Raw genomic sequence first — 12,342 nt, forward strand, 5'->3', positions numbered from 1 at the left:
AGTTAGAGAAAGTGTACTCCACGAAGGTGTAGATCTGATAAATTGGAGAAACGGACTTCAATAGGTCTACAAATCCTAAAAGAACCCTATCAAGTTCAGCAAATGCCAAGAGGCCAAAAACAACAGAAAATTCTAAAGCATATGAAAAAACCAGATGATTTGGATAATGCAAGCCCAAGCACCCAAATCAAAAGACCAGAAGAGACACAGCACCTAGAGCAGCTACTCAAAGAACTAAAGATGAACAATGAGACCATAGTACGGGATACAAAGGATATCAAGAAGACCCTAGAAGAGCATAAAGAAGACATTGCAAGACTAAATAAAAAAATGGATGATCTTATGGAAATTAAAGAAACTGTTGACCAAATTAAAAAGATTCTGGACACTCATAGTACAAGACTAGAGGAAGTTGAACAACGAATCAGTGACCTGGAAGATGACAGACTGGAAAAAGAAAGCATAAAAGAAAGAATGGGGAAAAAAATTGAAAAAATCGAAATGGACCTCAGGGATATGATAGATGATATGAAACGTCCGAATATAAGACTCATTGGTGTTCCAGAAGGGGAAGAAAAGGGTAAAGGTCTAGGAAGAGTATTCAAAGAAATTGTTGGGGAAAACTTCCCAAATCTTCTAAACAACATAAATACACAAATCATAAATGCTCAGCGAACTCCAAATAGAATAAATCCAAATAAACCCACTCCGAGACATATTCTGATCACACTGTCAAACACGGAAGAGAAGGAGCAAGTTCTGAAAGCAGCAAGAGAAAAGCAATTCACCACATACAAAGGAAACAGCATAAGACTAAGTAGTGACTACTCAGCAGCCACCATGGAGGCGAGAAGGCAGTGGCACGATATATTTAAAATTCTGAGTGAGAAAAATTTCCAGCCAAGAATACTTTATCCAGCAAAGCTCTCCTTCAAATTTGAGGGACAGCTTAAATTTTTCACAGACAAACAAATGCTGAGAGAATTTGCTAACAAGAGACCTGCCCTACTGGAGATACTAAAGGGAGCCCTACAGACAGAGAAACAAAGAAAGGACAGAGAGACTTGGAGATAGATTCAGTACTAAAGAGATTCGGTATGGGTACAATAAAGGATATTAATAGAGAGAGGGGAAAAATATGACAAACATAAACCAAAGGATAAGATGGCTGATTCAAGAAATGCCTTCACGGTTATAACGTTCAATGTAAATGGATTAAACTCCCCAATTAAAAGATATAGATTCGCAGAATGGATCAGAAAAAATGAACCATCAATATGTTGCATACAAGAGACTCATCTTAGACACAGGGACACAAAGAAACTGAAAGTGAAAGGATGGAAAAAAATATTTCATGCAAGCTACAGCCAAAAGAAGGCAGGTGTAGCAATATTAATCTCAGATAAAATAGACTTTAAATGCAGGGATGTTTTGAGAGACAAAGAAGGCCACTACATAATAATAAAAGGGGCAATTCAACAAGAAGAAATAACAATCGTAAATGTCTATGCACCCAATCAAGGTGCCACAAAATACATGAGAGAAACACTGGCAAAACTAAAGGAAGCAATTGATGTTTCCACAATAATTGTGGGAGGCTTCAACACATCACTCTCTCCTATAGATAGATCAACCAGACAGAAGACCAATAAGGAAATTGAAAACCTAAACAATCTGATAAATGAATTAGATTTAACAGACATATACAGGACATTACATCCCAAATCACCAGGATACACATACTTTTCTAGTGCTCACAGAACTTTCTCCAGAATAGATCATATGCTGGGACATAAAACAAGCCGCAATAAATTTAAAAAGATTGAGATTATTCAAAGCACATTCTCTGACCACAATGGAATACAATTAGAAGTCAATAACCATCAGAGACTTAGAAAATTCACAAATACTTGGAGGTTAAACACCACACTCCTAAACAATCAGTGGGTTAACGAAGAAATAGCAAGAGAAATTGTTAAATATATAGAGACGAATGAGAATGAGAACACAACATACCAAAACCTATGGGATGCAACAAAAGCAGTGCTAAGGGGAAATTTATAGCACTAAATGCATATATTAAAAAGGAAGAAAGAGCCAAAATCAAAGAACTAATGGATCAACTGAAGAAGCTAGAAAATCAACAGCAAACCAATCCTAAACCAAGTAGAAGAAAAGAAATAACAAGGATTAAAGCAGAAATAAATGACATAGAGAACAAAAAAACAATAGAGAGGATAAATATCACCAAAAGTTGGTTCTTTGAGAAGATCAACAAGATTGTCAAGCCCCTAGCTAGACTGACAAAATCAAAAAGAGAGAAGACCCATATAAACAAAATAATGAATGAAAAAGGTGACATAACTGCAGATCCTGAAGAAATTAAAAAAATTATAAGAGGATATTATGAACAACTGTATGGCAACAAACTGGATAATGTAGAAGAAATGGACAATTTCCTGGAAACATATGAACAACCTAGACTGACCAGAGAAGAAATAGAAGACCTCAACCAACCCATCACAAGCAAAGAGATCCAATCAGTCATCAAAAATCTTCCCACAAATAAATGCCCAGAGCCAGATGGCTTCACAGGGGAATTCTACCAAACTTTCCAGAAAGAACTGACACCAATCTTACTCAAACTCTTTCAAAACATTGAAGAAAATGGAACACTACCTAACTCATTTTATGAAGCTAACATCAAGCTAATACCAAAACCAGGCAAAGATGCTACAAAAAAAGAAAACTACCAGCCAATCTCCCTAATGAATATAGATGCAAAAATCCTCAACAAAATACTTGCAAATCGAATCCAAAGACACATTAAAAAAATCATACACCATGACCAAGTGGGGTTCATTCCAGGCATGCAAGGATGGTTCAACATAAGAAAATCAATCAATGTATTACAACACATTAACAAGTCAAAAGGGAAAAATCAATTGATCATCTCAATAGATGCTGAAAAAGCATTTGACAAAATCCCACATCCCTTTTTGATAAAAACACTTCAAAAGGTAGGAATTGAAGGAAACTTCCTCAACATGATAAAGAGCATATATGAAAAACCCACAGCCAGCATAGTACTCAATGGTGAGAGACTGAAAGCCTTCCCTCTAAGATCAGGAACAAGACAAGGATGCCCGCTGTCACCACTGTTATTCAACATTGTGCTGGAAGTGCTAGCCAGGGCAATCCGGCAAGACAAAGAAATAAAAGGCATCCAAATTGGAAAAGAAGAAGTAAAACTGTCATTGTTTGCAGATGATATGATGTTATATCTAGAAAACCCTGAGAAATCGACAATACAGCTACTAGAGCTAATAAACAAATTTAGCAAAGTAGCGGGATACAACATTAATGCACGTAAGTCAGTAATGTTTCTATATGCTAGAAATGAACAAACTGAAGAGACACTCAAGAAGAAGATACCATTCTCAATAGCAACTAAAAAAATCAAGTACCTAGGAATAAACTTAACCAAAGATGTAAAAGACCTATACAAAGAAAACTACATAACTCTACTAAAAGAAATAGAAGGGGACCTTAAAAGATGGAAAAATATTCCATGTTCATGGATAGGAAGACTAAATGTCATTAAGATGTCAATTCTACCCAAACTCATCTACAGATTCAATGCAATCCCAATCAAAATTCCAACAACCTACTTTGCAGACTTGGAAAAGCTAGTTATCAAATTTGTTTGGAAAGGGAAGATGCCTCGAATTGCTAAAGACACTCTAAAAAAGAAAAACGAAGTGGGAGGACTTACACTCCCTGACTTTGAAGCTTATTATAAAGCCACAGTTGCCAAAACAGCTTGGTACTGGCACAAAGATAGACATATAGATCAATGGAATCGAATTGAGAATTCAGAGATAGACCCTCAGATCTATGGCCGACTGATCTTTGATAAGGCCCCCAAAGTCACCGAACTGAGTCATAATGGTCTTTTCAACAAATGGGGCTGGGAGAGTTGGATATCCATATCCAAAAGAATGAAAGAGGACCCCTACCTCACCCCCTACACAGAAATTAATTCAAAATGGATTAAAGATCTCAATATGAAAGAAAGTACCATAAAACTCCTAGAAGATAATGTAGAAAAACATCTTCAAGACCTTTTATTAGGCGGCCACTTCCTAAACTTTACACCCAAAGCACAAGCAACAAAAGAAAAAATAGATAAATGGGAACTCCTCAAGCTTAGAAGTTTCTGCACCTCAAAGGAATTTCTCAAAAAGGTAAAGAGGCAGCCAACTCAGTGGGAAAAAATTTTTGGAAACCATGTATCTGACAAAAGACTGATATCTTGCATATATAAAGAAATCCTACAACTCAATGACAGTAGTACAGACAGCCCAATTATAAAATGGGCAAAAGATATGAAAAGACAGTTCTCTGAAGAGGAAATACAAATGGCCAAGAAACACATGAAAAAATGTTCAGCTTCACTAGCTATTAGAGAGATGCAGATTAAGACCACAATGAGATACCATCTAACACCGATTAGAATGGCTGCCATTAAACAAACAGGAAACTACAAATGCTGGAGGGGATGTGGAGAAATTGGAACTCTTATTCATTGTTGGTGGGACTGTATAATGGTTCAGCCACTCTGGAAGTCAGTCTGGCAGTTCCTTAGAAAACTAGATATAGAGTTACCGTTCGATCCAGCGATTGCGGTTCTCGGTATATACCCGGAAGATCGGAAAGCAGTGACACAAACAGATATCTGCATGCCAATGTTCATAGCAGCATTATTCACAATTGCCAAGAGATGGAAACAACCCAAATGTCCTTCAACAGATGAGTGGATAAATAAAATGTGGTACATACACACAATGGAATACTACGTGGCAGTAAGAAGGAACGATCTCGTGAAACATGACAACATGGATGAACCTTGAAGACATAATGCTGAGCGAAATAAGCCAGGCACAAAAAGGGAAATATTATATGCTACCACTAATGTGAACTTTGAAAAATGTAAAACAAATGGTTTATAATGTAGAATGTAGGGGATCTAGCAATAGAGAGCAATTAAGGAAGGGGGAACATAATCCAAGAAGAATAGATAAGCTATTTAACGTTCTGGGGATGCCCAGGAATGACTATGGTCTGTTAATTTCTGATGGGTATAGTAGGAACAAGTTCACAGAAATGTTGCTATATTAGGTAACTTTCTTGGGGTAAAGTAGGAACATGTTGGAAGTTAAGCAGTTATCTTAGGTTAGTTGTCTTTTTCTTACTCCCTTGTTATGGTCTCTTTGAAATGTTCTTTTATTGTATGTTTGTTTTCTTTTTAACTTTTTTTTCATACAGTTGATTTAAAAAAGAAGGGAAAGTTAAAAAAAAAAAAAAGAAAAACAAGGAAAAAAAGATGTAGTGCCCCCTTGAGGAGCCTATGGAGAATGCAGGGGTATTCGCCTACCCCACCTCGATGGTTGCTAACATGACCACAGACATAGGGGACTGGTGGTTTGATGGGTTGAGCCCTCTACCACAGGTTTTACCCTTGGGAAGACGGTTGCCGCAAAGGAGAGGCTAGGCCTCCCTATGGTTGTGCCTAAGAGCCTCCTCCCGAATGCCTCTTTGTTGCTCAGATGTGGCCCTCTCTCTCTGGCTAAGCCAACTTGAAAGGTGAAATCACTGCCCTCCCCCCTACGTGGGATCAGACACCCAGGGGAGTGTATCTCCCTGGCAACATGGAATATGACTCCCGGGGAGGAATGTAGACCTGGCATCGTGGGACAGAGAACATCTTCTTGACCGAAAGGGGGATGTGAAAGGAAATGAAATAAGCTTCAGTAGCAGAGAGACTCCAAAAGGAGCCGAGAGGTCACTCTGGTGGGCACTCTTACGCACACTTTAGACAACCCTTTTTAGGTTCTAAAGAATTGGGGTAGCTGGTGGTGGATACCTGAAACTATCCAACTACAACCCAGAACCCATGAATCTCAAAGACAGTTGTATAAAAATGTAGCTTATGAGGGGTGACAATGGGATTGGGAAAGCTATAAGGACCACACTCCACTTTGTCTAGTTTATGGATGGATGAGTAGAAAAATAGGGGAAGGAAACAAACAGACAAAGGTACCCAGTGTTCTTTTTTACTTCAATTGCTCTTTTTCACTTTAATTATTATTCTTGTTATTTTTGTGTGTGTGCTAATGAAAGTGTCAGGGATTGATTTAGGTGATGAATGTACAACTATGTAATGGTACTGTGAACAATCGAAAGTACGATTTGTTTTGTATGACTGCGTGGTATATGAATATATCTCAATAAAATGAAGATTAAAAAAAAATGAAGATTAAAAAAAAAAAAGAATAGTTGATATTTTAGCCTTTCTTCCTGAATATCATTTAACAGTGGACTACTTGTCTTTTGAGGTTTATATATGAAAATAAAAATATATAATATTCAGTATGGAGAAAAATACCAATCTTCATCTTCTTTGTAATAGGGTAAATATGGAGTCAGCTCACCGGCTGCTATTTCAGGTTGTAAGGGAAGCTGTATTCATTTTCTAGGGCTGCTAGACCATAAACTGGGAGGCTTTAAATTTGTTCTCTCACAGTTCTGGAGGCCAGAAATCCAAAAATCAAGGTGTTGGAAGGCCACCCTCCCTCTGAACACGGAGGGGAGAATCCTTCCCAGCCTCTTCCATCTTCTGGTGGCCCCACACATTCCTTGGCTTGTGGCCACATCTCTGTCTCTAGCTTCACAAGACCTCTTCTCGGTGTGTCTCCGTCTTCATGTGGCTTTCTTCGCTGTTTCTTTTCTTCTTCTCATGGGGACACCAGTCATATTGGATTAGGGACACCCTACTCCAGATGACCTCATCTTACCTTGATCACATCTGCCAGGCCCGTTTCCCAGCTGGGTCCCTTTCACCCGTACCACGAGTCAGGACTTCAGCATATCTTTATGAGGAGCAGAATTAAAACCAAAACAGAGGCCAAAACAAGTCCCGCAACCCCACCCATGGTAACTGCAATGAGAGCCATCTAAACCCCGGGCGACTAATGCCGTCCCTCAAGGTGGTCTGAGACCTCACTGTCAAAGTGTGGTCCATGGGTTGGCAGCATCTGCCTCACCCAGGGGCTTGAAAGAAATACAGAATCCCAGGCCCACCCCAGTATCCTTGAGAGAAAGACGCAGGAGCAAAACTCATCAACCTGACTTTTGTCAGGGTTGTGCTAAAGCATTCATCACCACCACCACCACCACCACCACCTTTTTTAAAAAATAAGGAATTCATTGGCAGTTAAAAATACCCATGTAATCACCCCCAGCCCCGCAATCTCTGCTCTCTACTTTGACTTTCCTTTTTGATAACGTGCCTGCTCTCTTCTCCTCCTTCACTTTCTCCTAGTGCCACACAGTGTTTAACAAGCATCAGTGCTCACAGGTCATCTCAACTCCTCTGTACAAATGGCCAAGGGCACCAGGAAACCGGGAGACCCCATGGCCTGTGCCATCGAGGAGCCTCCACCGTGTCACACTGTTCCTCAGCAGTGATGTCACCTCCCCACTTTCCTGGGCCCTCTTTCTAAAACAGGGTATTAATTCAGCAGAGAGGGGTACCACATAAGGAGATCTTGGTTCTGTTCCTGGGCTGCTCTGGGCAGCCACCCGGGCCATTGGGAGGTTAACCTCATTTATCTAAAGAGCGCTTACGTACCCCAGATTAACTTAGAGATAGCAGTGGCCAAGTTCTCTGAAATGCAGATACATTTTCTGATGCTCACCCCTTTCTTCACGGATGGTTTCCTGTTCCTAAAAAAAGCATCACCGAGGAAACACTTCTAGAGAACAATCATAATGAAGACACTTTGTCTCAAGGAAGGCCCAGTTAGCTGCTCTAGCACCATCCAAGCATGGGAACAGGGAGCACTGGGATACTGAAGAGACACTTGAAAAAGAAAGGGGGATCTCTTAAAAAGCTAAAGGTAGGCTTACCATACAATCCGCTTTTGAGCTCGTACACATCTACCCAAATGACGTGAAAACTTAAGTCCATGCAGAAACCTACACATGGACATTTATAGCATCTTTATTCATAATTGCCCCAAACTGGAAGCAACCAAGATGTCCTTCTTTTGGTGAACAGATAAACAAACTGTTTCACATCCATACAATGGAATATTATTCAGTGATAAAAAGAGATGAGCTATCAGGCCACAAAAAGACATGGAGGAGCCTTACATGTAGACAGCTAAGTGAAAGAAAACAGTCTGAGAAGGCCACGTACTGTATGATTCCAGTTTTCTGACCTTGTGGGAAAAGCAAAACTGTAGTGACAGTGAAAGGATCAAAGGTTGCCAGGGGTTCTGGGTTGGGAGAGAAGGATGAAGAGGTGGAGCCCAGGACATTTTAGGGCAGCAAACGGATTCTGGGTGATGCTGTAATGGTGGATAGACGACAACATGCATTTGTCAAAACCCATAGAACTTTAAACACCAAGAGTGAACCCCAGTGTAAACTGTGGGCTTTAATTACTCATAATGTATCAATGTTGGTTCATCGTATAACAGATGTATTAGATGTTAAGGTAAAAGGGGGGTTGAGGGGGGCAGGATATGGGAACTCTGTACTTTCTGCGCAGTTTTTCTGTAAACCTAAAACTGCTCCAAAAACCGCAGGAGTAATTTAAATTAGAAAGAAAAAAAAAAGGAAAGGGGAGGCAGTGGATGAAGGACCACGGACAGCTCTCCTCAGCCCCTACCCCTACCCCACCCCACTCAAGAAGCAGCAGCCCCCTGGACAAAATGCACTTCCGCTTTACCCCGGAAGTCTCCTTAACCATCTTGGGTGAGCAGCGGCCGCGTGCAGCTCCTGGGGGCCCTGCCTGCCCCCTCTGAGGGACGGGCCCGTGGGTCCTCAAAGCTGCCTCAGCCAGCTGGGAAAACAGGCTGCAGGGCCGGTTCAGAGGCCAGAAGGAGTGGGAAGCAAAATGGAACTAGACAAGGCAAATCTGGTGAATACGCTTTGTCCCAAGTGCCATTTCCAGAAGGGAGTAGACCTCCCAAGCCAGAAAATGGTCTTTCAGACATCAGAAATCCTCTTTCCAACCTTTCACAACCCATGAGAGTCATCCAGTTCTTGACCTGTGTCTTTTCTTTGCCTTCAGGTCCACATTAGCCAAATGTACTCAACGGACAAGCTCATCATTGAGAATCAAGAGAAGCCCAGGACCTAGGGGGGCCCAGGGACCAGCCACCACTGGCACCCATGGATCACCTTCGGCATCCATTCTGCTCCTTCAAGGGGGCTCCCAGCGTAGACAAACAACCTCTTATACCAGCTTAAAATAGCGTCTTGCTCTAGCTGCCCTGTAGGAACTGATGAACTGAGCAACATTTCTTTTTTTTTTCCGGCCTTCAGGGAAAAGGCTGACTCTCTAGTTCAAGTGTTGAAGTGTCGAGCTGGAGCTCACTCAAAATAATGCTGTTATTACATCTCCTCTTCACCCCCACCCTGATTTTGTTGCCCTTCACCACTTGTGTAGAGCATATCGAGACTCTGTTTCTTGGTCCTTGACAATAAACAAAATTGTCTCCCTAAGCCTTTTCCATCAGATAAACCCCCAATCTCTCAGAAACCCGAGCTTTTCTCTGAAAGTCTCTTCAGGACTTACTGCCTTTCGTTTCCTGCTGGTGTTGATGGGGAGACCAACAGGGAGGTCCACTCCTGAGCCAAGGCCTCCCTCGTGAAGAGCAAGTCCAAGCATCAGGCAAGCCTGGGGGGCTGTGGGTGGGAGGGCAGGAATGGAGGAGGTGGAGGGTACAGCCCAGGGACTCAACAGCAGTAACTTATTTTTTTTTAACTTTATGTATCAAAAAATAAAAATTAAAAAAAAAAACATTTCCAAATAAAACATAGCAAAGGAATAAGAAAAACAAATATCCTGAAATAACTTCATTGCTTCCTATTGTGCTCCTTCCATACCACAAGAAAATTAACGAACCATAGTCATTCCTGAGCATTCCCATATCATTAAGATTACCCTCAGTATCTTACCTGTTCTTATTAGACAGTAGTAATTTATACCTGGGCCCAATGCCTCAGCAGAGGAGACGGGTGTGCAGATAGACACCTAGAAGTGAGTCCTTTACAGCCCAGCTCCTCAGAGTGTTAAAGCAGGGGGCCTCAAAACCTACCCCAACCCTTTGAACCAGAATCTGCTCTCTAACCCGCTCCCCAGATGACGGCTGGGCGCATTGAAGGTTGAGAAAGGCCTCTCTCAACATGGGTCCCCAAATCCAGCTGATCATCAGAATTGCCCAGAAAGGATGAGAGATTTTACCAAGACAAATTCCTCAGTCCCTCCCTCCCACAGATTCTGACTCAGTAACTGAGGGGTGGGGCCCCATAATTTATCTATATTTTTAAAGCTCTCCCAGTGTTTTCAATGTTTAGCCAGTTTGGGGATCCTCTGATCTTTGAGTATGTTAAAGATAATAAAGGTGTCATTTATATGCTTTGCCCCTTGGAAATACATTTGTTCAAAATCTATAGAAAGAACTTAGGAAATAACTTCACTTGACCTCTGGGGAGTTTACGAGGAACCCAGACCGTGAGGGTACTTTCTTGTTTCCCTTTGTACCCACTACTAAGTGAATTCTTTATGTGTTACATTTTCAAAAAGGTCATATAAATATCTTCAGGTCCTAAACATCTTTGACATTTTCACCAGTGTGCCAATAAACCGTCCCTCCTGAGTCATTTTAATTTTCATCATCCTGTGAGTCAGGCAGAAGGCATTCTGGATCCATGTCCATTTTCACCCTCATGTTAAAATATTGTGCTTGCCCATCTTCTCTACCAATCATAGAAGTTGTCACGACAGTTCGAAATACAGTAAATGAGTGGTCATCCTGTTTGGCAATACAAGTTTTGATTTCAGGTTGCTTTTGTCCAAAGATAAAGTCACGTGCTGTAAGACTGAAGTTCTTAGTGCGTCCAGGACTAATTACATCCCTAAACAGTCCACGTACAGCCTTGGGAGTGTTGTATTAGAATAACTGTTCAGAGTAAGAAAAGCACAGGTAACATGGGAAGTGTGGCCTCCCGCCAGCTGACTGCCACATGCAGATTCACCAGCACTGGCTTCAGCGGCCGCGGGTCACCATTTCCAATCTGCAGACGTAGGGTGAGTGTCCTTTCAGCAACAGCTGCATCCACCCAGGATGGTGCATGTCACCTCTGGTTTGTGCTTCCCTTAATTCATCAAAACTGCTGCTACTTGGAAACCTAAGCCCAGATTTGAACCTCTCCCCTAAAAGTATCAAATTGCCCGCAGGCTGAGAGCTCCAGAGGAAGCTTCCCGAACCCCCAGGTTTGAGTCCTAGAGGCAGTAGACCGAGCAAACTGACTTATTTTGCAGGCCTTAAATAGCAAGTCACTTTTGTGTTCATTAAGCCACATGCAAGTGTTTGAACATGCCCAGAGCCTTGATAACACAGCTGATTTTTGGAGTTCAAGTAAAATTAGCTGTGTATTTGGAATCTGTAGAAAATCTGCACATGAATTCTGCAAGATAAAAAGCCACACCTGGTGGATCTTCAACCTCCCTCAAATTCCAGTTGCAGGTACGGCTAGACTCATTGGGTATACCCCAACTCAGAGGGTCTAAGGTTGGTGTTAGAGCTTTGAATAAAATGTCATTCTTATGAGGCTGGTCCCTTGTGTTTCCACCTGCTTGACCAGGGCCTGGCTGACAGCTTTGGGGATGAGGAGATTGGGGGGGAGGGGGGGGTTCCTGCACCAAACATCCCTGTCACCTTCCAGCCTTTCTTTTATATGCAGCTATTCTGAAGATGGGGTTCAGGCAGGGGTCTAAAATACCCTCTAAGTTAACTTCTCCTTAGACAAAAGCCTTTGGCCAGGCATGGCTGCTTCCTAGACTTACACAGATAGCGCTTGGGTGTTCTGGCTATAATGCTTCAATACCAGGGAAACCTCACAGAGCCCAGTGCATTTTCTGATCACTCTTGTCCCCTGGATGGTAGAAACGCAGTTCATTGTGGAATTGAAGTAGAATGCTTATATATATGCTCTGGGTCCTGCCACCAAATAGCAGTTGCCCGTAACTCCCCTGATACATAGCCTCACCCAACATCTCAAGCCCCGCAATACAACACACCATCCAACCCAACAGCCACCAAAATCCAGGAGCAAAGGGGATGGGCCATGGGGGCAGCCTACAATGGTGACAAAGTGTGAGAGCCAACAGACGTTAGAGCTGCCCTGGTTGTCCCACCCCAAGGTCTGCAGACAAAAGCCAAGGTGCTACACGTCTTGGGGTCATTCGTACCCCACACCCTCTCC

General features: G+C 41.9%; 2 protein-coding genes across 3 annotated transcripts in view; one reads left to right on the forward strand and one right to left on the reverse strand.

The window, feature by feature from the left end:
• The window catches only part of LYRM4 (LYR motif containing 4), a 144,973-nt gene extending 135,397 nt beyond the window's left edge, over positions 1-9,576 (forward strand). For both annotated transcript variants that reach the window (XM_037844230.1, XM_037844232.1), the window contains one exon: positions 9,143-9,576. In XM_037844230.1, the coding sequence (XP_037700158.1) occupies positions 9,143-9,326 (184 nt within the window). In that variant the 3' untranslated portion in view covers positions 9,327-9,576. The remainder of the gene's footprint in view (positions 1-9,142) is intronic.
• Positions 1-12,342, reverse strand: part of PPP1R3G (protein phosphatase 1 regulatory subunit 3G) — a 64,147-nt gene that overhangs the window by 31,470 nt on the left and 20,335 nt on the right. The gene's annotated exons all lie outside the window — the stretch shown is intronic.

Source organism: Choloepus didactylus, chromosome 7 (assembly GCF_015220235.1).
Source record: "Choloepus didactylus isolate mChoDid1 chromosome 7, mChoDid1.pri, whole genome shotgun sequence".
Classification (NCBI taxonomy): Eukaryota; Metazoa; Chordata; class Mammalia; order Pilosa; family Megalonychidae; genus Choloepus; species Choloepus didactylus.